At 46.9% G+C, this 25,692-nt stretch overlaps 1 protein-coding gene across 3 annotated transcripts in view; it reads left to right on the top strand.

Moving 5' to 3' along the window:
• RAB11FIP5 (RAB11 family interacting protein 5) overlaps positions 1–24,589 on the top strand; it is an 87,625-nt gene extending 63,036 nt beyond the window's left edge. For all 3 annotated transcript variants that reach the window (XM_063925226.1, XM_063925231.1, XM_063925234.1), the window contains exons 5-7: positions 1,041–3,437; positions 11,005–11,173; positions 20,365–24,589. In XM_063925226.1, the coding sequence (XP_063781296.1) occupies positions 1,041–3,437; positions 11,005–11,173; positions 20,365–20,568 (2,770 nt within the window). In that variant the 3' untranslated portion in view covers positions 20,569–24,589. The remainder of the gene's footprint in view (positions 1–1,040; positions 3,438–11,004; positions 11,174–20,364) is intronic.
• The last annotated feature ends 1,103 nt before the right edge of the window (positions 24,590–25,692 follow it).

Here is a 25,692-nt window from a genome sequence, read left to right on the forward strand (position 1 = left end):
TTGGACACTGTTGACCTTTTTTGCGGTTGGCCTAATGAATGTTGCGTGATGTGATGTATACAGGAGCCTCTGCTCATATAACATGCTGAAGGTATTGTGGCCCAGTAAGTCTCCTTTGACGGTGGATGGTTAGATGCTACATGTACGTGACCTTATTAGATGACCTTGGGCCTGATTCAGAAATGTATGCTAATGCATTCACAGCTGCGATCGTGTATGTAGCAGATGTACGAAAATATGCTAATGCTGCCACTGCGTGGAAGTGGATTGATATGCCCACCGGCAGTCTAGCAAATATCAGCATCTGCACATAAACACGCAGATCCTTCGGTAATGGACCCTTTGAGTAGCGCAGAATGACCACAGGAGCTAAGAGACTGGCGCCATATTTTCTGCGTACGAGATTCAGATTTGGGCTGGAATACGCCCCCCCCAAATGGTTGTATTGCGCCTGCGTTTTGCTGCTACTCCTGTAAAGGGTCCCTGACCGCCCATCACTTTGCGATTAATTCCTCACTGCAATCAGCTTGGCTCTTGCGCAGCAACGGCGACACATGCGCAGTCGGCAGATTGTTAAACTGCGCTATCTCTGAATCAGGCCCTTAATCTGTATAAATGATGGAAGTCTATTGCAGAACCTGCATTTATGTGACAAACCCCACCCACTTTAGAGACCTAGACTGCTTACTGCTGGCACATTATGCGTGTGTGCTTACTCGTAGCATAGTTTGTTGTTGTTTGTTACTAACCTTGGAGGACTGTTTTGTCTTCCTCCACAGCCTGGATGTGTCTCCTCAGGTAGAAACCAGCTCCTCTCCTTCTCCTTGCTTCACTTTCTGCTGCCCTGCCCCACCTACCTCTCTAGTAGATGCTTCTGTATTGCCTAGAACTAACTTACCTAGAGCTTCTTATAGTGGTGTTCATGGGAGCCTTTTTGCCTACAACCTTTTTCTCCACTCACTACAGAACAACCCTTTCTTTGAGGACTTCTTCTCTGACCAGTTACTAAATACTTCTTCACCTACTCACTTTTTCTCTAGTTTCCCCTCTGGGTCTATTGGTACCTCAGAAGCTGCTGAAAGGAACTCTTCTCTTGCGGAGGAACACAGTCCAGTGGCCTTCTCTCCGTTTACAGAAGATCAGAAAGTTTTTTCGTACCCAGGGGAAAGTGGCTTTTTGCAAGCATTTGCCGAAAATCGGGATTTCAGCTTGGCTCAGAGCTCCTCGTTGGAACCTCCTGCCCTGGCCTCAGAATTGGAGGAACAGTTTGACGCTTTTGCCTCAAGCCGATTGCAACCTTCCTCTAACAATCGTAGACCATCGGAAACTAAGGATAAATCTTTTGTTGGTGTTTCTATGGAACATCTATTACAGTCTTCATCTGAATTCCAAGGAACTGAGCCTACAACTCATCGTAGTGATGACAATCCATGGAACCTACATTCAAAGAACCCTAATGTGCAAACATTGGGCACATGTTGGCCAGAAATGCCCGATGTTGGCAGAAGAGAGACTGAAGAAATCTCTCCTTTTCCAAAAAGCCTTTCCCAGAACTTTTCTCCAGCATTCATTCCACCCAGTGAATCTCCAAGAAATCAGACACTCATTACAGATACGACTAACCGTTATGCACAAGTGAATGTTGACCTGCCACTTCCCGAATCTAATACCACCTCAAACGTATTGGTGGGGGCAATCCCAGGTGAGAGCAGGATAGCTGCCATCTCGCCACGTGTAGTAATAGATCAGAACACTATCAGTTTAGAAGAGAATATCGGTGTCTCGCTGTGTGGCCAGGAGTCACCAACCCAAAGAAAGTACCCTACTAGCTTGTTTCCCATAAATGAAACCGTGCTTCAGTTCAACAAAGGTAGTGGTATTGTAGAGCATGTGCTGGACTCTGTAGAGCTTAAAGAACAGGCCCACATTGAACAACGTTTCTTTGCTTTTAATCAAGAAGTAATCCCTAGTGTGAGAACCTTGATGGAAGAAAGGGTTAAGGAGCTAATTAAAGAACAGGCCATCAATGAGGACATAGGGTCTACAGCACCACCCAAGCCCTCTCTGCTCATGTTGTCACCTGCCCTTGAGCGGTTGGAGACTTCTAATGATGATTGCAAACAAACAAGTAATCAGGAAACCACTGAAAAACAAAGAGAGAGCCCAGAGGTACATATGAAACCGCAGAACATGGGAGATAGCAAACAGACTGTCTCTCCAGTGGCCTGTTGTCCTGTAATTGAGATGCAAAGCCCCGTGTTAGGCTCTATAGGTGAGGACACTCAATCCGCCACTGAGGGCCTGTGGTCTAATTTAGGGGAAGGAATTAATGAGGTTTCAAAGCTGGGTGCCGCTAATGGGGAACACCTGTTGGATGTAAATGAAGTAACCGCGTCAGAGCAGTTCCGGACTTGCCCTTCCAACGTCTCACTAGACACAGACCTCTCAAGCCTTCAAGAAGCCTCAAATAAATTGCACTTAATTAACCATGGTCCATCTGAAGTACCCTCAACATTGGGACACAGCAAACAGGATAAAGATGATTTCAACTTCCTAAAGCCAGTTTTGCTGTCAAACAAGGAAAGTAGGACTGAAATTGCATGTTTGGCTAAAAAATGTGACCAGTCCGACTTTCTTTTTTGGTCTGCCCTAGAGGAGCAGATACCGCCCTCCATGGTAGATCCAGCCGACACCAGGCAGGACTTGTCGAAGAGTCCGTGTCCTGATGTTCACTCTGAGAGTAGCACCAAACCAGAGCAGAGCAAAGGGGAGGTTCTAGCCAGTCAGAGTGTTGAACCTATTATCCCACCACTCAGTGAGTTGTTAGACCATAGACTTGAGTCCAGCATGAAATCTTTAAGAGAAGAAAGCCAGTCGGGTCTTCTGCTAAGCCAGCAGTCGTCTTGGTCAGCAGACATAGTTGTAGACTTCAAGAATGAGGGTTTCTGGAGAATAGAGTCTGACCAGCTAGATCATATTAAATGTTTCCCTTCACCAGGAAATCCCTTTACACCAGTTGACAGAGCTCCTTTAAGTCCCAAAAATCCCTTTATTGACCTCTCTAGGGACAGTCTGAGTTCTGGGTCTTCGTTGCCGGAAGACCTGAGCTTCAAAGACCTTCATGCCCATGCAGCGCTTAGAGACATCCCCTCTGCTATCCTTCCTGCTGAGGTGAAAGATGCTTTTATGCATGGAAGCCCACCTCTGGCCTTCTCCACTCCTTCCCTCGATGCTGCCCCAAACCCTACACTATCAGACTTCCCCTCTCCAATCATGTTTCCTACAACTTCTGGGGTCACCATTGCAACCAGTACCCGCACATCGACTCTGTCGTGCTGCCAGTCCTCCGCGGCCAGTGGTGGGACATCGCATGCTCCTTCGGTCCTGCCTCAGGAGACACAGACAGCTGACAATCCATTTATGCCTCTAAGAACCAGGTGAGCTAACTGTGCAAGGCTGGCAAGTGGAATGTGCAATGTAAGTTACTGATGTGCAAACTGTAGAGTGTGGTTAAGTGCGTGTGTGTTGTGTTTTTGGGATGTGTTAGTTATGCAGAAGACACCTAATACAGTATGTCTGTATACCACTCATCTAGGGTTGTTATTAAGTCTGTCTGTTATCCAGGGCTCTTTGTGGCCTAGCGTAGCTCAACAGCTTTTCTTTTTCAGTCCAGGTGAAAAGAAATAAAGAAATACTTAAAGCAGTGGTTCCCAAACTCTGTCCTCAAGGCACCCTAACAGTCCAGGTTTTAAGGCCATCTATGGCTAAGCATAGATGGTTAAGTCACCTGTACCCAAGCTTGGTTGTCCTTAAAATCTGGACCCATTAGGGTGCCTTGAGGAGTTTGAGAACCTCTGACTTAAATAAAACTTTACCCCCTGGTGGTTAAATATCCATAAAATGCTTGCCTTCATAAAAGAACACACAAGTACCCTCCCTTTTGTTCCGTAGGAAGAGATGTAACATGTTTTAAAGACGTTTATTGTCTCCTTAAATCTTTGTCTCTGACACCTTCCTTTTTTTTTTTTTTTTTAACCACAGTCCATCCCTTACTAAGTGCAAAAGGCAAATGGGAACTCGCTCCACAGTTCTCTCCATAAGCCTTGTAGAACAAGACATATTCATTCCCTAGAGGGCTGCGATGTACTAAATCTCCTTCATTGACTAATGTGCCCTATTAAACTTCAGCAGGAAATGCGGCTCATTAGAACTAAGGAATGTGACCATCCCCTGAATGGGAACAACCACCTCCTTGAATTGAACAGGACGTTTCCTTAATGCTGTTTAGGACCTACATCCAGTGACCCATTGCCTTCTGGTTCTTTGCTGATCAAAGGTGACCTGTCTCCTTCTTGCCGTGGAGGCAGCCATATTGTTTGCTGAACCAAGCTTTGATGAATGCAGTCCCCATTTCACTGGCACTAGTGATCTCACTGAGGTGTAAGTGAGGCGTGAAGAGCTACAGGCCTTGGTGATTGCCTGGCCGCCTCACTGTAATGAGGACATAATAATGGATTATACATACTGGTCAGCTGTGTGACCGTAGCCTTAGGGCCAAACGGAGAGCAGCCCTCTGCCAGGAGTTTGATCTCTTGAGTGGTTTATTTTGAGGGAGGGAGGGGGGAGGGGTCTGTTTTTGTCTTGTTTTTTTATATAGATAATTTTCTGTATCCTTGATGAAGTGTAGTGACGTTCGGGCAACTAGGCCAAGCCCAGTATTTAACTTGTATTAGCTAGTTCCCATGTACATTTGTAGAGGATTACATCCGTTTCCCAAGCGCTACCATTACAGTCCAGGTTTTAAAGCTATCCATGTTTGCGCCCACATGGTCAAATCAAATTGGCTGCGGTACTAATTGAGTCACCTGTTCTCAAGAATGGTATCCTGTCTATAGAGCTACACTAATAGTCTACAGTTAATAGGTCAACCACTAATGGTCGCTATGCATGAGGTAAACAGGTTCAAAAGATCGACATGACAATGGTCGACACATGTCTTGTTTGTTTTTATTTTTTGTTGTTTTTTTTCCTTCAACTTTTTCTTACTTTACTATCCACGTGAACTACTATTGGGAACAGTAACCTGTGTCAAGCGCATCGGTAGCGGAGCGAAGCACCTTGCCCCGAAGCATGGCGAGGGAACGCGGTGCACTAATGGGGATTTTTTTTTTTTTTGTGTGGCAGAAAAGTGACAAAACGCCCATTAAAAAAACAACAAATTTTGTCTACCTTTTTTTCGTCGACCATTTCATGTCAACCTTTTGACCCTGTCGATCTTTTCTACTGTCTACCTATTCCATGTCGACCATTAGTTGTCGACCTATTGGGATCGGTATGATTTATCAATGGCTAGGATGCCGGCCGTCGTCATACCAACGCTGGCGTCCCGGACACCAGGATGCCGGCAGAGTGGCAAGCGATGGTAAGCCCCTTGCGGGCTGGCTGCAGATGCGGTGGTAGTATTCTCCCTCTATGGGTGTCGTTGTCACCCATAGAGGGAGAAAAGCCTGTGGCTCCAGCATTGTACCGCTGTGCCAGATCCCGGCGTCGGCATTGTGATCGCCAGGATGCCGTGCGGCGGTAGGTTAACCGCATACCAACCTATTGACTGTAGACCGTTTCAGTGTAGATCTAATGATCCAGACTACTCAAGCATGGAAATCCTTTATACCTGGACTGTAACGTTGGAGTTTGGGAAACTCGTCATTACGTGGAGGTAAGAGGAGTGCAGGGATTTATTTATTTGTGATGACAGTCCTGTGTAGGAGAATAGACAGACTGCGATTCAGATTGACGGGTATTGAACCACGCAGGGCCCTCTGGCAGCGCCTCGTAATGATATGAGACTCCTCGCAATGCTGACACGGACGAACCTTATATAAAGCAACATTTTTGCAGCTCAGATGTTTCCTACTTTTTTTTTTTTTTTTTTTTTCTTGAACAGGATAACACTGGAAGGGGTATTTTTCAGTATGGATTCTCCCTTAGCCCCCTGCACTGTACAGGGAGGGTCCCAGCGATGGTGGTGTGCTCAGCTGTCTTCTATTCAGGACAATTTCGTTAAGGTCCATTCAGCAACACGGCACTGGCTTGCCTGACTACGGGCAAAACACCTGTGTTCTGTACTGTATGATACTAGCCTGCTATAGATTCTCCTGTGATACAGAACGTGTTACTGGCTGCAGCTGCATGCTGTAAGGTACCTCAGGGTGGGTTGGGTCTATTTTGTCAGCATGTATGTTGTTGACGTGGGCGCAATTGTAATATGTTTAGCGTGCCGACATTCACTACAGTATGTCATCATTCTTCATGTCTGCATGATTATAATGTCTATGAGGAGGGCTAGGATTAGGTTGGCAGAGCAGATGCTGAGGCACTAGGTGGACTGTGTGACCCAGCGGTGCAGTGAGCAGTTCCCTGGTAGCAGCTCTGGCAATGCAGCAGTGTCTTCTGGGTCTGGTGGTCAGCTGATCCAGAGTGTTGGTTGCCATCTGATCTAGTGGTGGTGAGTAATGCTAACTCCTATGCCTAAATCATTTTGTGCCTAACCCTAACTCTCCCCCAGCCTAATCTTATCCCTCCCCCTAGTTTTTAACATTCCTCTCCCACAGCCTAACCTTAACCTTTCCCTTCCACAGGTTAACTCTAGTAGGCAAATGTATTAAGCCTGCAGAAGGGATAAAGCAGTGGAAGGTGATAACGCACCAGCCAATCATTACGGGTTTGAAAAAATGACACTTGGGTGCATTATCACCTTGCACTTATCACTGCTTTATCACTTCTCCAGGCTTAATACATCTGCCTCACTATCCCTAATGCCTAACCCTAAAGCTGGGTACAAACTAGAGCGATGTCGGCACGAAATGCCGTTTCATAACGACCTTTTGCGGCCGCTAGCGATGGACGCTTGGTTCTATGTGCTGCACATAAAATCAAGCATTTGTTGCTAGCGTCCTGTATTATGCTAATGGAGGACGGAACGTGTTTGTTCCGACCTTCCTTAGCATCGCCCCAGTGTGGACACACAATGTAGGGCTGACGGGGATTCGTTCTGACGTCGGAACTAATCCCCGTCGCTCTAGTGTGTACCCATCATAACACTTTACTCTTATAGCCTAACCCTAACTGTGTTCTGCTGCAGCTTAACCCAACCAGCCAAACCCTAAGCCACCCTCCCCCTAGTTCCTAACCCTCCTCTCTTATAGCCTAGGCCGCTGCTCCCTGCAGAATGTTAACATTTTGACACTATGCAGATGTCGATATTATGTTTCTTGACATTTTGTATGCTGTCATGGTGACTGCCAACCCCCTCAGGGTCACATTGATTAGGCTATATATATATATATATATATATATATATATATATATATATATATATATATATATATATATATATATATATATATATATATATAATACACACACTGCTCAAAAAAATAAAGGGAACTAAACTCCAAGTGAATCACACTTCTGTGAAATCAAACTGTCCACTTAGGAAGCAACACTGATTGACAATCAATTTCACATGCTGTTGTGTAAATGGAATAGACAACAGGTGGAAATTATAGGCAATTAGCAAGACACCCCCAATAAAGGAGTTGTTCTGCAGGTGGTGACCACAGACCACTTCTCAGCTCCTATGCTTTCTGGCTGATGTTTTGGTCACTTTTGAAAGCTGGCGGTGCTTTCACTCTAGTGGTAGCATGAGACGGAGTCTACAACCCACACAAGTGGCTCAGGTAGTGCAGCTCATCCAGGATGGCACATCAATGCGAGCTGTGGCAAGAAGGTTTACTGTGTCTTGTCAGCGTAGTGTCCAGAGCATGGAGGCACTACCAGGAGACAGGCCAGTACATCAGGAGACGTGGAGGAGGCCGTAGTAGGGCATCAACCCAGCAGCAGGACCGCTACCTCCGCCTTTGTGCAAGGAGGAACAGGAGGAGCACTGCCAGAGCCCTGCAAAATGACCTCCAGCAAGCCACAAATGTGCATGTGTCTACTCAAACGATCAGAAACAGACTCCATGAGGGTGGTATGAGGGCCCGACGTCCACAGGTGGGGGTTGTGCTTACAGCCCAACACCGTGCAGGACATTTGGCATTTGCCAGAGAACACCAAGATTGGCAAGTTCGCCACTGGCGCCCTGTGCTCTTCACAGATGAAAGCAGGTTCTCACTGAGCACATGTGACAGACGTGACACACTCTGGAGACGCCAAGGAGAACGTTCTGCTGCCTGCAACATCCTCCAGCATGACCGGTTTTGCAGTGGGTCAGTAATGGTGTGGGGTGGCATTTCTTTGGGGGGCCGCACAGAACTCCATGTGCTCGCCAGAGGTAGCCTGACCGCCATTAGGTACCGAGATGAGATCCTCAGACACCTTGTGAGACCATATGCTGGTGCGGTTGGACCTGGGTTCCTCCTAATGCAAGAGAATGCTAGACCTCATGTGGCTGGAGTGTGTCAGCAGTTCCTGTAAGACGAAGGCATTGATGCTATGGACTGGCCCGCCCGTTCCCCAGACCTGAATCCAATTGAGCACATCTGGGACATCATGTCTCGCTCCATCCACCAACGCCACGTTGCACCACAGACTGTCCAGGAGTTGGCGGATGCTTTAGTCCAGGTCTGGGAGGAGATCCCTCAGGAGACCATCCTCCACCTCATCAGGAGCATGCCCAGGCATTGTAGGGAGGTCATACAGGCACGTGGAGGCCACACACACTACTGAGCCTCATTTTGACTTGTTTTAAGGACATTACATCAAAGTTGGATCAGCCTGTAGTGTGTTTTTCCACTTTAATTCTGAGTGTGACTCCAAATCCAGACCTCCATGGGTTAATAAATTTGATTTCCATTGATCATTTTTGTGTGATTTTGTTGTCAGCACATTCAACTATGTAAAGAACAAAGTATTTAATAAGAATATTTCATTCATTCAGATCTAGGATGTGTTATTTTACTGTTCACTTTACTTTTTTTGAGCAGTGTATATAAATGTATAATCTTGATGGTAATTAATGAGAATACTCCTTCACCGCTCTCTGCTTTGGAGGAGTCTAGTTTACTCCGCTATTAGCGGCCAACCCTTGAACCCATTGAAACGTCCTTTTAATGCCTCCACCGATTTTGATAGCTATAATTATTTCATCTCATGCTGGATGGTAAATTTGGGATCAAGAAGAATATTGTGTGTGTGTGTGTGTGTGTGTGTGTGTGGGGGGGGGGATCATTCTTCATATTACTACCTGTGACGCTCACAACAGGTGAAAGAACAGACACAAAGTGTCTTGATGTGCGCCCCCCTCGTGCTTTATATAGGATACAAAGCACAAGTGATGTCATGTATTGTATATTAGGCTGTGACGCTTCCAATGTGTACAGTGAATGTGTTACCTAGGAGACTGCAGGACATTCACATGGAAATAAAATGAAAGATGGACACTGCTCCGGTACATTTGTGAACCACAAAAGTGTGCACAGCTTGTTTAGGCGCCCAAGTCACCTGTTTGTCCACCAGGCTTATAATTTATGGTGCACACCTACTTGGGTGTTAGCAGAATCTTCTGCACAAATGCACGCTGGGAAGACTAAAATGTCTTTTCTGTGCAACATGATTACCAGTGGGAAAGCCCCTTCAGTCATTACACCATTTAATATGCTGCTTAGTTTCACCTCATGCCATAAATAAATCATTGGAGTGAAGTGGACGATGTGTCTTTTATGTGTTCTGTATATTTTTTAAATGCTTTATCCATGGAAGCGCAGATGGAAAGTCAGCAGTGTGTCCCCTGATAAGTACAGACGTAGGCCGGATATACTCCGAGGCATAGAATGCGGATGGATCTTGTGCATAGTGATAAAGGCTAGCCCCCCTCCCCCACCATGCACCTTCACCACCACTTTCTGTCATTTCAGTAATCTTGGTTTGCATGTCTCATTGGGGTCGATTCTATTCGGCAACTTAAGAATAGCGCCGGGAATTAGCTCCCGACGCTATTCAATTCAGCTGCTAGTGCCCCGCAGTTGTCGGGAATTCTTCTCTCATCCCCGGGGGATGAGAGCAGAAACCCGACAAAAGTGCTGCCTCGCGGCCGGCGCGAGGCTGATTCTGTCGGGAATCAGCATCGCCGCGGGTAGTTAAGTCGGAGAATGCCCGTTCTCCCGACAAAACTACCTGTTAAGTCGTCGAGAACGGGACATCGCCGACTTAACTGGAGCTGAATTGAATAGCGTCGGGAGCTAATTCCCGGCGCTATTCTTAAGTTGCCGAATTGAATCGACCCCAATGTGCTAATTTCTCTTTACAAGGAACCTCCCATCCTGGACACCGCAGCCGGTTACATGTATGCCCTGACCTGTCAGCCATGAGACTTCTTTGGCTCCTGCTGGTGTTCCGTATGACAGAGAGAACATACATTAGACCACGTTGGGATGGCTGCCTTTACTGGCTCTTCATGCTTTGCTCCGGGATAAGGGCCAGAAATCCTAGATTCCCAGCTTCTCCCGGGAGCGGAATATTATGCAGGATGTGCAGGAAACAGTCATGACTGGCCCCGGTTCTGGGACACATCCTTCCAACGATGGGCTGTGCTAGGAAACATGCGTGTCGTGTGCTCTTCACCTACAACATGCGTGTCCGCTTCTGTTTATTATCCACTAACGGTATAATTAAGGCTATAGATGACTATGTGATCTAGCTGTGAATCACCTTCTTTGAATTTACTTTGTATACGTCCAGGGCATGCTGTGACTTGTAGTTCCATGCTGGATAGCTAGAAGTTTTAGATCTGTACTCCTAGCTGCAGGGACTGGACAGATGTTAGACTGTCTTGGCTGATGATGGCAGGGATTTTCTTTGTGTAATGAGACAGTGTGTGATTGGGCTCACCAGCGTACAGAGGTGTGTGTGTGTGTGTGTGTGTGTGTGTGTGATTTATATGGGTCTTATAAAAAAAAGTTTAGGTTATTGCATTAAACTTGTTTGTCTGCCGCCCCCTTTCAGCCCCCACCCGGTGAAACCAATAAGTGCTGCTCTCTCGGATTCTGCACCCGAAAAAAAACCACATCGGCCGGCTCTCACCACAGCACTGAATAGTGGTCTGGAGAAGTTAAAGTCGGTGACCGGTGGACAGCATTCCGTACCCAAGAAACAGGAGCTGGAGCGGCTGAAGGTATGTGCCGCCATTCAGTAATCAGTCAGTGTGTGTGTGTGTGTGGATATTATAGATATATAGATTGAGAGAGAACAAAAATAGTCCAGCACTCTCCTTGTAGTTACTAGCTTATCTGCTCCGGTGCCCTCTGTCACAGGGTAATTATAAAATCACGAAAAACACAGTAAATAAATATATATATATATATATATATATATATATATATATATATAATATATATATATATATATATATATATATATATATATATATAGAGATCCGAAAGAAACAGCGGCACTCGAGGATTTTGATGAAACAATCAAATTTGTATTCAAAAAAGGTTTACAAAAAAGCCAACGTTTCGGGGCTTACATGCCCCTTTGTCAAGGTGTGTACACACCTTGACAAAGGGGCATGTAAGCCCCGAAACGTTGGCTTTTTTGTAAACCTTTTTTGAATACAAATTTGATTGTTTCATCAAAATCCTCGAGTGCCGCTGTTTCTTTCGGATCTCTACATTGCTTCTACAGAAGGCACCGGGGTACTTGAACGCCAGTCAGGAGAGTGCCAGTCCCATTTGGGATAGATATATATATATATATATATATATATAATAAAAAAAATAAAGGGAACACTAATATAACACATCCTAGATCTGCATGAATGAAATATTCTTATTGAATACTCTGATCTTTACATAGTTGAATGTGCTGACAACAAAATCACACAAAAATTATCATTGGAAATCAGATTTATTAACCCATGGAGGTCTAGATTTGGAGTCACCCTCAAAATTAAAGTGGAAAAACACACTAAAGGCTGATCCAACTTTGATGTAATGTCCTTAAAACAAGTCAAAATGAGGCTCAGTCGTGTGTGTGGCCTAAACGTACCTGTATGACCTCCCTACAACCCACACAGGTGGCTCGGGTAGTGCAGCTCATCCAGGATGGCACATCAATGCGAGCTGTGGCAAGAAGGTTTGCTGTGTCTGTCAGCGTAGTGTCCAGAGCATGGAGACGCTACCAGGAGACAGGCCAGTACATTGGGAGACGTGAAGGAGGCCGTAGGAGGGCAACAACCCAGCAGCAGGACCGCTACCTCTGCCTTTGTGCAAGGAGGAACAGGAGGAGCACTGCCAGAGCCCTGCAAAATGACCTCCAGCAAGCCACAAATGTGCATGTGTCTACTCAAACGATCAGAAACAGACTCCATGAGGGTGGTATGAGGGCCCGACGTCCACAGGTGGGGGTTGTGCTTACAGCCCAACACCGTGCAGGACGTTTGGCATTTGCCAGAGAACACCAAGATTGACAAATTCGCCACTGGCACCCTGTGCTCTACACAGATGAAAGCAGGTTCTCACTGAGCACATGTGACAGACGTGACACACTCTGGAGACGCCAAGGAGAACGTTCTGCTGCCTGCAACATCCTCCAGCATGACCGGTTTGGCAGTGGGTCAGTAATGGTGTGGGGTGGCATTTCTTTGGGGGGCCGCACAGCCCTCCATGTGCTCGCCAGAGGTAGCCTGACTGCCATTGGGTACCGAGATGAGATCCTCAGACACCTTGTGAGACCATATGCTGGTGCGGTTGGCCCTGGGTTCCTCCTAATGCAAGACAATGCTAGGACCTCATGTGGCTGGAGTGTGTCAGCAGTTCCTGCAAGATGAAGGCATTAATGCTATGGACTGGCCCACCCATTCCCCAGACCTGAATCCAATTGAGCACATCTGGGACATCATGTCTCGCTCCATCCACCAATGCCACGTTGCACCACAGACTGTCCAGGAGTTGGCGGATGCTTTAGTCCAGGTCTGGGAGGAGATCCCTCAGGAGACCATCCGCCACCTCATCAGGAGCATGCCCAGGCATTGTAGGGAGGTCATACAGGCACGTGGAGGCCACACACACTACTGAGCCTCATTTTGACTTGTTTTAAGGACATTACATCAAAGTTGGATCAGCCTGTAGTGTGTTTTTCCACTTTAATTTTGAGGGTGACTCCAAATCCAGACCTCCATGGGTTAATAAATTTGATTTCCATTGATCATTTTTGTGTGATTTTGTTGTCAGCACATTCAACTATGTATAGAACAAAGTATTTAATAAGAATATTTCATTCATTCAGATCTAGGATGTGCTATTTTCTCTAACGTCCTTGAGGATGCTGGGACTCCGTAAGGACCATGGGGAATAGACGGGCTCCGCAGGAGATAGGGCACTTTAAGAAAGCTTTGGACTTTGGGTGGGCACTGGCTCCTCCCTCTATGCCCCTCCTCCAGACCTCAGTTTTACACTGTGCCCAGAGCAAGATAGGTGCACTGCAGAGAGCTCTCCAGAGCTCTCTGCCTAGAAGCATTTTTGTTTGGATTTTTTTTTCCTACCTTTTACTACTTTTTCACAGGGAGCACTGCTGGCAACAGGCTCCCTGCATCGAGGGACTGAGGAGAGAGGAGCAGACCTTCTTGTCAAAGATAGGCTCTGCTTCCTCGGCTACTGGACACCATTAGCTCCAGAGGGGGTGAACGCAGGCTCTTACTGGGCGTCCACCCCCGGAGCCGCACCGCCGTTCTCCTCACAGAGTTAGAAGTACAGAAGTCGTCAGGCGGCAGAAGCCTTCAGCTTCACTGAGGTAACGCACAGCACTGCAGCTGTGCGTCATTGCTCCCATACACCTCACATCCTCCGGTCACCGTAAGGGTGCAGGGTGCAGGGCGCAGGGGGGGGGGGGGGGCGCCCTGGGCAGCAATATAAACCTCTGCATGGCAAAAAGACTATATACATGTAGAGGTGGGCTCTGTACATGTATATAAAAGAGCCCCCGCCATATTTTACTAAGTTTGAGCGGGACAGAAGCCCGCCGCCGAGGGGGCGGGGCTTCTCCCTCAGCACTCACCAGCGCCATTTTCTCTCCACAGCACTGCTGAGAGGAAGCTCCCCGGACTCTCCCCTGCTTACACACGGTGAAAGGGTGCTTAAAAGAGAGGGGGGGGGGGGGGCACATAATTGTCGGTTTACATATTATACAGCGCTGCTGGGGAAAAACATTTTGTGTTGGTCTCCAGGGTTATTGCGCTGGGGTGTGTGCTGGCATACTCTCTCTCTGTCTCTCCAAAGGGCCTTGACAGATATACTGTCTTCAGGAGAGGGGTTCCCTGTGTGTGTGTGTGTGTGTGTGTGTGTGTGTGTGTGTGTGTGTGTGTGTGTGTGTGAAGTGTGTCGGTACGCGTGTGTCGACATGTTTGACGAGGAAGGCTCGCTTAATGTGGAGGGGGAGTGCTTGAATGTCAGGTCGCCGTCGGCAACGCCGACACCGGAATGGGTGGATATGCTGAATGTCTTGAATGCAAATGTCAATCTATTGCATAAAAGATTAGACAAGGCAGAAGCTAGGGATCAGTCAGGTAGCCAGTCCATGCCTGTCCCTGGGGCGCCAGGTCCTTCGGGGTCTCAGAAGCGCACCATATCCCAGATCGATGACACAGATACTGACTCTAGTGTCGACTATGAAGATGCAAAATTACAGCCGAAGGTGGCTAAGGGTATACGGTACATGATTATTGCCATTAAAGAGGTTTTGCATATTACTGAGGAACCCCCTGTCCCTGACACGAGGGTACACATGTATAAAGGGAAAAAGCCTGAAGTCCCTTTTCCATCCTACAAACTGATAGGATACGCTGGGAATCTTCGCCAAAAGTTGACAAGGCGCTGACACGTTTGACCAAAAAGGTGGCACTGCCTTCTCAGGATACGGCTTCCCTCAAGGAACCTGCTGATCGCAGGCAGGAAATTACCTTAAAGCACATTTACAATCATTCCGGTACTATTGCTCGACCGGCCATGGCGTCGGCCTGGGTTTGTAGTGCGGTTGTGGCATGGGCAGATTCCTTATCTACGGAAATTTACACCTTAGATAGGGACGCCATTCAAATGACCATAGAGCATATCGGAGATGCTGCCTTGTATATGAGGGATGCTCAGCGAGACATTTGTTTATTAAGCTCCAGAATAAATGCTATGTCTATTTCTGCTAGGCGGCTTGTGGACCCGACAGTGGACGGGAGATGCCAATTCAAAGCGGCATATGGAGTCCTTGCCTTACAAAGGGGTGGAGTTGTTTGGAGATGGCCTCTCTGATCTTGTCTCTACGGCTGGTAAGTCAAATTTCTTACCTTATGTCCCCCCGCAGCATACAAAAAAGGCACCTCATTATCAAATGCAGTCATTTCGTTCAAATAAAAACAAGAAGGTACGTGGATCATCCTTTGTTGCCAGAGGGAAAGGCAGGGGAAAAAAGCTGCACACAGCTAGTTCCCAAGAGCAGAAGTCCTCCCCTGCGTCTGCAAAGTCCACCGCATGACGCTGGGGCTTTCCGAGGGGAGGCAGATCTGGTGGGGGCTCGTCTTCGGTTTTTCAGCCACGTCTGGGTTCACTCGCAGGTGGATCCCTGGGCATTAGAGATTGTTTCTCAGGGATACAGGCTGGAATTCGAAGACTTGCCTCCTCAACGATTTTTCAAATCTGCTCTGCCGGCTTCCCCGTCAGAGAGGGAGCTAGTGTTGGCAGCAACCCAAAAATTGTATATTCAACAGGTGATTGTCACAGTTCCTCATCTCCAGCAAAGAGAGGGATATTACTCAACCCTGTTTGTGGTCCCGAAACCGAACGGTTCGGTCAGACCCATTTTAAACCTGAAATCTCTGAACCTGTATTTGAAGAGGTTCAAGTTCAAAATGGAATCACTCAGGGCGGTCATCGCCAGCCTGGAGGGGGGGATTGGATGGTGTCCCTGGACATAAAGGATGCTTACCTTCATGTTCCGATATTCCCCCCGCATCAGGCGTTCCTGAGATTTGCAGTGCAGGACTGTCACTACCAATTTCAGACGTTGCCGTTTGGGCTTTCCACAGCCCCGAGAATTTTCACCAAGGTAATGGCGGAAATGATGGTGCTCCTGCGCAGGCAGGGGGTCACAATTATCCCATACTTGGACGATCTCCTCATAAAGGCGAGATCTCGGGAGAGTTTGCTGGACAGCGTGTCTCTGTCCATGAAGACGTTGCAGAAACACGGCTGGATTCTCAATATACCGAAGTGTCAGCTAGTCCCTACAACGCGTCTGACCTTTTTGGGGCTGATTCTAGACACAGACCAGAAAAAGGTTTTTCTTCCGATCGAAAAGGTTCAGGAACTCATAGCCATGGTCAGGAACCTATTAAAACCAAAAAAGGTTTTGGTGCATCTTTGCACGCGGGTCCTGGGGAAGATGGTGGCTTCCTACGATGCCATCCCTTTCGGCAGGTTCCATGCGAGAACTTTTCAATGGGACCTCTTGGACAAGTGGTCCGGGTCCCATTTACAAATGCATCAAAGGATCACCCTGTCTCCCAGGACCAGGGTATCTCTCCTGTGGTGGCTGAACAGTGCTGACCTACTAGAAGGTCGCAGGTTCAGCATTCAGGACTGGGTTCTGGTGACCACGGACGCAAGCCTCCGAGGCTGGGGAGCAGTGACACTGGGAAGAAATTTCCAAGGTCTCTGGTCAAGCCTAGAGTCTTGTCTCCACATCAACGTCCTGGAGTTGAGGGCCATATACAACGCCCTGTGTCAAGCGGAGGAATTGCTTCGGAGAAAACCGGTTCTGATTCAGTCAGACAATGTCACGGCAGTGGCTCATATAAACCGCCAAGGCGGAACAAGGAGCAGAATGGCCATGGCAGAAGCGACCAGGATTCTACGCTGGGCGGAAGGCCATGTAAGCGCGCTGTCAGCGGTGTTCATCCCGGGGGTGGACAACTGGGAGGCGGACTTCCTCAGCAGGCACGACCTGCATCCGGGAGAGTGGGGACTTCATCAAGAAGTCTTCGCACAGATCACGGATCGTTGGGGACTGCCTTAAATCGACATGATGGCATCCCGTCTCAACAAAAAGCTAAAGCGGTATTGCGCCAGGTCAAGGGACCCTCAGGCGGTAGCGGTAGACGCTCTGGTGACACCTTGGGTGTTCAGATCGGTCTATGTGTTTCCTCCTCTTCCTCTCATACCCAAGGTGTTGAGAATAATACGAAAAAGCAGGGTCAGAACAATACTCATTGTTCCGGATTGGCCACGGAGGACTTGGTATCCGGAGCTGCAAGAGTTGCTCGCAGGGGATCCGTGGCCTCTTCCTCTAAGGCAGGACCTGCTGCGGCAGGGGCCCTGTCTGTTCCAAGACTAACCGCGGCTGCGTTTGACGGCATGGCGGTTGAACACCGGATCTTAGCGGAAAAAGGGTTTCCGGAGGAAGTCATTCCTACCCTGATCAATGCTAGGAAAGACGTGACGTTAAAACATTATCACCGTATATGGCGGAAATATGTTTCTTGGTGTGAGGCCAGAGCTGCTCCTACGGAGGAGTTCCATTTGGGCCGTCTACTTCACTTCCTTCAAACAGGAGTGACTTTGGGCCTAAAATTAGGGTCAACAACATGACCACTTTCCACGTGAGGTATTTCAACTCCACAGTTTTGAGTGGTTCAAACCAAGGTGACTTGAGGAAACGTAACACCACGTTAAGATCCCAAGGCGCCACCGGAGGCACAAAGGGAGGCTGAATATGCAGCACTCCCTTCACAAAGGTCTGTACTTTAGGAATAGAGGCCAATTCTCTTTGAAAGAAAATGGTTAAGGCCGAAATCTGGACCTTTTATGGACCACTCCACTAGGAAAGTGGGCTCTTCTTGGGCGGCTGCCCGAGGGGTCTCGACATTACAGTTGTGCCGAGCAGCTACTTGGTCGGGGACAAACACCTTTGCAAAGTTCTATAAGTTTGATACCCTGGCTGAGGAGGACCTCTTGTTTGCTCAATCGGTGCTGCAGAGTCATCCGCACTCTCCCGCCCGTTTGGGAGCTTTGGTATAATCCCCATGGTCCTTACGGAGTCCCTGCATCCTCAAGGACGTTAGAGAAAATAAGATTTTACTTACCGGTAAATCTATTTCTCGTAGTCCGTAGAGGATGCTGGGCGCCCGTCCCATGTGCGGACTTCTTCTGCAAGACTTGTATATAGTTATTGCTAACATAAGGGTTATGTTATAGTTTTTCGGTGGAACCGTGGCTATGTTGTTGTTCATACTGTTAACTGGGTAAGTTTATCACAAGTTATACGGTGTGATTGGTGTGGCTGGTATGGATCTCGCCCTTAGATTTACAAAAATCCTTCCTCGTACTGTCTATCTCCTCTGGGCACAGTTTCCCTAACTGAGGTCTGGAGGAGGGGCATAGAGGGAGGAGCCAGTGCACACCCAGAGTCCAAAGCTTTCTTAAAGTGCCCTATCTCCTGCGGAGCCCGTCTATTCCCCATGGTCCTTACGGAGTCCCAGCATCCTCTACGGACTACGAGAAATAGAATTACCGGTAAGTAAAATCTTATTTTTGTGTTCCCTTTATTTTTTTGAGCAGTATATGTTTATGTATGTATGTATGTATGTATGTATGTATGTATGTATGTATATTTATTATAATATAATTTTATTTATTATACCACCCAAAGAAACGATGGCCCAGGCCGTGTACAGAAAACACAAGGTCTACCTCTCTGTGTTTCTTCGCTCTTGCATTCGGCGGTGGATCCACAGAGCACCGTACATGGTTTCTCTGGTGATGTTCCGGTGTCTCCCAGGTGACCCTCTGTACTGCCTCGTCAGGGTTCCCCTACAGTCTCCGTGGTGTAACAGCTGTAATGATAAATTTAATTATCTCCCCCCCAGAGAAGGGAGAAGGAGAAATAAGATCACAGCTGGTCCCTGATGTCACACAGGTTACATCAGCAGGACCCATGGTGCATGACACTTTTAATGAGCTCTGGCTGACTCTGCGGTGCTTGGGGACCTTCCTAAAGGAAGCAAAGGTTACGCTGAGGTCTACGTGTCAGGGGAAGACCTGTACGTGGTGCCTGGGCAGAAGAAGAACGGTGGTGAGGGCTGCGCTAGGGTGGTAGCTCAGTGTAGATGGGGAGATTACAGGATACCAGCTCCACTCTACAGTATACAGTATATGTGTACCAGATGGCAGATATGTTATCATGACACACACATGCAGCACATCCCCGCCAGATATAGAGCCTGCGTTGGCGATGTCGCACGCAAGCGGCCCATATTTTAGGTCTGCACATGCGTCCGAGTTGCACTGTGCATACGTCCCGTGTTTTGACACTCAGACGCAGAACAAATATGGATACAGGGAGCGTGGATTTCAGTGAGCGTCCCTGGGAGGTAACTAACAGTTGGATCTGTTAAAGTAGCATTCCCACATAAAATTACCATACTGTAAATAATTGCCTACTTTCAAATCCCCCGCTGGAGGGCAACGGAATATGGCTGCCATGGTGTCTTGGGCTCTCGGCATGTCGTGATGGCAGAGGCAGGATATGCAGATAGTGGGGGAGGATGTCAGAGTTAAGAGATGATATAAGGCTTTGTCTAGCTGCCAGAGCGCAGACACAAGTTAAAGTCTCTCAGCATGGCATGTGATGGCAGAGGGTGGATAAGGAGGGAGAGGATGCAACAGTGAAAGCAAAGCTCAGTGGCTCATTCTAGTGACTCTATGCTCAGCGCATGTCCTGTAAGACATTGGCACTGGAGTCTCATAACAATGTGGAAAATCTGTATCATTATCCATCATTTAATTGTAGCCTGAAGAAACAAATCAAGAAGTGGTAAATATCGAGATTAATGTGATTTGCTGGTTTAACTTTTGGGCTACGAATATTGTAATGTTCTGATTGGACAGTAAATCAGAGCCAGTCAGGAGCTCGTGAGCATTATCTTCCTTTTTGTGGAACTTAGGCTTTTTCCTGAGGAAAGCTCCACAAGCTTCCTGCCATCATCTTCACCTCTCACTCCCAGTTTATCTAATGGGTAGTGGAGTCCAGCCAGCCGTGCAGGGTACATTGCCCTCTCTGCCACATGCACTCCAGATACAGTAACCTTAGTTTTATGTTTCTTGACACCGTATGTCGGCACTTCCTGCAATAAATACGGCCAGTCGCCCAGCAGATGGCCCACATCTGCCATTACTTGAGCCAGAGGGTGACCAGTAGTTATAATTTAGTGAACTGAATTATGGGCTCATTCGCCAATACAGGAATCTGTAGGAAATGTAGTTCAGAATGGTCTCTGGTTCATCATCATTTGCTCATCCTCTCTCTTGGTTTTCCTTCCAGGACCTGTGTCCTCCGGACCTGGCGGCTAAATACTACCACCTTACTCACGACGAGCTGATCCACATGTTGCTGCAGCGCGAGGTCGAGCTGGGCAAGAAGGAAGACCACGTGCGGGAGTTGGAGACTTACATTGATAAGCTACTGGTACGCATTATGGAGCAGGCACCAGCGCTACTCCAAGCCCCGCTGGAGACCAAGAAGTAGAGACGCCAGCCTGAGGAGGCCTGAAGACCTTGGCATCCTGAAGGTCCTGGCAGTTTCCCTTGATTTGTAGTGTCACACCTCTGGGAAGATGGTTCCAATACACCGTTTACAGATCACATCTTTCTGCTGCCATACGGGATGGTGCAATGTGAAGATTAAACCTTTGAGAGAGAACTTTCATCCGTCTTCCTCCTGTAGCCTTCAGGACCTTAGTCCGGGCAAGTGCTACTGGTCGTGTCACCCTGTGACTCACTGTTACACCACATACACATTGCTGTAATAAACACACCCTCTCTGATCAGGCACAGGTTAATCTTTCACGTTTCAGTATTTCATTACATTGCTTACTTGTCACAAGTTGGAACACAAGTGCTTACAGTACCTTTCTCACGTAAATAACCTGGGTATAGTTGGCCTTGGTTCTGTCCAGGGAGCCAACAATGAAACCGCGTGGGATTTGGGGAGTGCTAACACTGTTAGTTTCAAATACCACTTTTGCAATATTTGAAGTATAGCTAAAGTCTAGTTTCCCAAGGACACCACCATCTCCCTGTATAGATGGGTGCTCGTATCCCTAACAGTCACGTTAGATGGCGCCTGTTCCACCGCTATATCTATAGGTCTTTGTATGCGAGTCTGTCCACAACTTAGGCCATCCTGTCACCGTGGTCACTTGGAACTCATGCCAAGTATTGGTGGGCTAACTCTGTCTATTATGGCCTGGATTGTGGTTGGCACCACTCAAGGAGGTAGATTTGGCTCTAAACTGAAGCTTTTCAAAGTATGACACTTGTGCCATAGACAGGGAAGGAGTACAGGAAAGGTACATGGCAAGTGTTACGAATCAACACGTTCTCTGATATATGTATATACACTGATTAAGTTCTGTTAGGATAGGCTGTTACTCTATGGTCCCCTTTTTATAAGCTTATAATCATATCCTCCTTTTACCTATCCCATGACAGTAGCTGGAAACCCTGAATTTATTCGGTTAAGTGGAGTCTGCCGAGTCACAAGCTCAAAGCAGCTGTTAGGCTGCAGGGTCATAGATACTTGTAAATCAGATCTCTACCTCTACTGTGTAAAGGTGATGGATTTGCCTCAATGGCTGTAAGGTTTGTGGGAGGGGTGGGGGCCATCGATACTCGTTCTGTATACAAAGTATTCTGGATCCATCGCTTCTATCTATACTGTAATTTCATCTGCTGCTGCTTTCTCTTGCTAGAATAACTGTGACACAAATGCACTCGATTGAGAAAGCCAAGCTTCGGATTTACAATACAGTGTACGTGAATCCTGGATGTATCTATTGGCATAAATGCAGAACACCCTTCAATTGAAGTCCCCCTGTTCTATATTGCTGTTTGCATATCCCTGTGTGTGCACAGGCCCATGGCAAAGGCCTCTCATCTCTGTATATAGTGCCTACAGACCAATTTGACCAGCTCAATATCCCCCCCCCCCCTTCCTTGAAGAAAAAGGAGGCAAACCGTTAAGGTGAATGTCTTAGGCTGAGTTTTCTGTACAACATCCTAATCACAGAGGTGAATATCTGGAATGTATCCCCTCTTATTTTATATCTCTCAGTTGCTGCTTGCACAGGGGACGCAACCTTCTGTATTTAGGATTAATTTTGCTGTAAAAAGCTGTATGAAGTGTGCACATTGCGGTTCTGCCTAAACCCCTTCTCTGGATGTATAAATTACAGTATTTCGTATGTGTACAGCGTAGCTGGATTTCTGCTGGGCAATGACGAGCATTTTGGGACACCAGAATTTAGGGGACTGTACATTCTGTTTTGGCACTCCAGTATGATAATTGTGTCCGGTTGTCATTGATTTGGCATATACAGATACTGTGTGTGGAGATCAGTTTGTATTATGAAAGTACAGTAAATGTTGCCTCGTGAAATTGTTTAGCAAGGATTTGCGTTTTAGGTGCTGCAAACCAGAAGACCATGTGTGACTGATTGGTGCAGTATTGGATCCACATGGAAGTCCAGTGCTCTTTAAAATAATGGGGTAGATGAAGAGAACGGCACGGTCTAGTCCTCTGCGGCGTCCGTGACGTCACCATACCACCATACACTGCCCACTGCTCAGGTTATTCTGTCAGACTATACAACAATGTCTTCCAGTTCCTTTTAAACGACCCATATCCTGATGTATTTGAAACCACCAGTGTCTTTCTTACAAAGTGCATCAACAGCAATAGATAATCATTCAGGTCAAGGCCTCTTGATAGGAACCAATTTAATATAAAGGTTTAAGGTCATTTTAATTGAAGGAACAGGTTCTCCTCTTGGACATCGTCTCAGGAACGCTGTGAAACTATTCCCCCCCCCCCCCCAGTCATTTTTGGTGTGGCTCACTTCTTGGGGCCTTGGTGTGTCGGGCATGGATTATTACACATTATGGACCATTTTTTGCTTCAGATATTTTGGATTTCTATTGGCTGCAGTAACTTAATTTGGTGGAAACGTGTTCTGATGATAGTAAATGCGTTTTAGTGAAGAATTGGTGTCTGGGGCAGGTGAGAGAACATTATCCCGGGAGACCCTTTTGGAGAAGTAGCTCCTAAATGCCTCTGTAGGCTAAATCCTCATGAATATTAAAAAGGCAGCCAACACTAGTGAGTGCAACAGGCGCAGTGTAAGTGACATATCTGGATCAGTGTGTTTTCGTTATCTAGGTGCACCAAAGTGTACGCTTCTCAAACTTTCCCAGGTTCTGGTACAGGGTGCAGTGACTGTTACACTTTGCCACTTTTGTCTGGTGACCATTGTAGGTCCTCCTAATAACAGAGCATTGTAGGTCCTCCTAATAACAGGCGCATCTCTGAATCTGTTGTGTGTTTTCATTACCAGGTGCACCAAAGTGTACGCTTCTCAGACTTTCCCAGATTCCGGCACAGGGTGCAGTGACTTTCCCACCTTTTGTTTGGTGGCCATTGTAGGCCTTCCTTATAAGGTGTGCGTGGAGCAGTGTCCATTTCACAGGTATAGCGCAACTAATGGGGTGTTTATAAGTATACACACACATTTTTTAGCTGATTTTAACTTTTACTACACTACAGAAGGTGTACAACAATGTTAATTTGCTGCCAGACGCATGGAGTATATTAAATTGAATGTCGTCCAGCTCTAATTCTAATCCTCAATGGGAAAAGATCGCCCCGTAGCACAATATAGCACATAGTGGCGATGTACAAGCAGTGAGTAAGTCCTCCTTTTATGCATCTGGTTACCATATTTATTAGTAATATTTGTGTGTAGAAAGTCTCAAGGGCTGAACATAAGCCCCAGTCTCCTCTAGTTACAAACCCTGCGTTCAGTTACTACACTCTTTCTAAATACTGCTATGCCTTGCAGTCAAGTCTTTATATAACAAGTCATTCTATTCACTGATACTGGTGTACGACTGAGCTGCTACTTATCACAATTACAGTATATAACAACTACCCATTCTGCCTGAAGGTTACAAAGTACAAGGGAACCAGAAAGCTGAAACAACGGTTTTAGTTAAAGCTGCAGGGTGACATAAACCCTAAAGTCGCCTGGAGGTGGGTAGTCTGTTAGGAGTAATCGCTAATCAATCTTTCAGCTTGATTTCCAGGTTTCTGATAGTAAATGATAACCCGTCTCGCTTGCTACATGCTATATATGTGGATCAGGGGTTTCCACGGGGCATCAGGAGATCCTCATTGTCACCACTGGTCTGCTAGGTGGTGGGGCTCCTGGTGGGTCATTGTGGAGAACTTGGCAACCCTTAAGTCTGGTACCCCACACACACACTTACTGCAGTTATTGGCTCCTCTATTACCTGCAATGTATGTGTTCATACAAGGCTGCAAGTCGCTTACTTGATGCATAAAGCATTCTCCTAAGTCCAAGTATGTATGTTGCTCTACCAAATATCTCTTATCTATGTTTTATAAGCGTGGTTATGTTTATTAAGTATGTTCATGAAATATTATGTTTTTAAGCACTTTAAGATATAATAAAGTCAATGAAACATCTTAATCATTGTGGTTTTTTTTACTGTTCTTAAAACTTCATTATTTTCACTTAAGGAAGTAATGGAGAATATTGTTATAGGACACTATGCACTGATGGTGCTTTTACATGTAATGATAATTACAGTTCTCAAGTTACATTATTATGTAGTATATACAAATGGGATAGGGCCAAGAACTGACATTCTACTACTAATACAATGCAGAATCTGTATTAGTAGGCATTAGTTCAGGTTGCTGCATGTGGTCCAATATCTCGGATAATAAAGGCAGTCTACTCGATCTGGCCACGCAACATCCCCAGGTTAGTACATTACCTGATAATGAAGCAGTAGGAGTAGGATGATGTCCGGGCACTATGGCTGAAGAACAGAATACAATGTCAACAGATTGGTGGGGAATTATGCCCTTCGGCCCTCGGGCCGAGCAGCGGGACCATGTATGGTATGTGGCCAGACCCCCTCACCACACAGACTCTTGCCATCAAGCAACAGAAAAAGTGTAGCATGTGAACAGCTCTCCCTCTACACCAATCGTCCCCTAACTGCCCTCAAGGCAACCTAACAGTCCAGGTTTTAAGGATATCCATGCTTAAGCACAGGTGACTTAATTAGTACCTCAGATTGCAGAAGCATGGGTATCTGTAAAACCTGGCCTGTTAGGGTGCCTTGAGGACTGACTTTGGGGAAACCCTGCTCCAGCAGGATACCATAACGGGTTCCTGGGCTTGCCTGTCTGTCAGCAAGTCTCCAGGATATATCTGTGGTTGCGGACATCAAGGGGCATTTGTTGCAGCCGGTGCACTGGGGAAAAGTGCTGTAAAATATAACCAAAAATCCTATTCCAAGAATTATTTCCTACTACAGGATAATAGCATGTCGGTGTTTTCAACACCCGATTCCATTGTAATAGTTACCTAGGTAGCCCAGCGGGGTCGGTATACAGACATCTGCATTCTGGGCGCTAGAATACTGACAGGATGGTGAGCGCAACGAAGCCCCTTGCGGGCTTGGTGCCGAGCTTTGCTTGCCACAGATTCTATTCACCCTCTCTGGGTGTCATAGTCGCCCATAGAGGGGGAATCGCCTACCTCGCCGGTATTCCGGCGGC

This window comes from Pseudophryne corroboree, chromosome 1 (genome assembly GCF_028390025.1).
Source record: "Pseudophryne corroboree isolate aPseCor3 chromosome 1, aPseCor3.hap2, whole genome shotgun sequence".
Taxonomy (NCBI): domain Eukaryota; kingdom Metazoa; phylum Chordata; class Amphibia; order Anura; family Myobatrachidae; genus Pseudophryne; species Pseudophryne corroboree.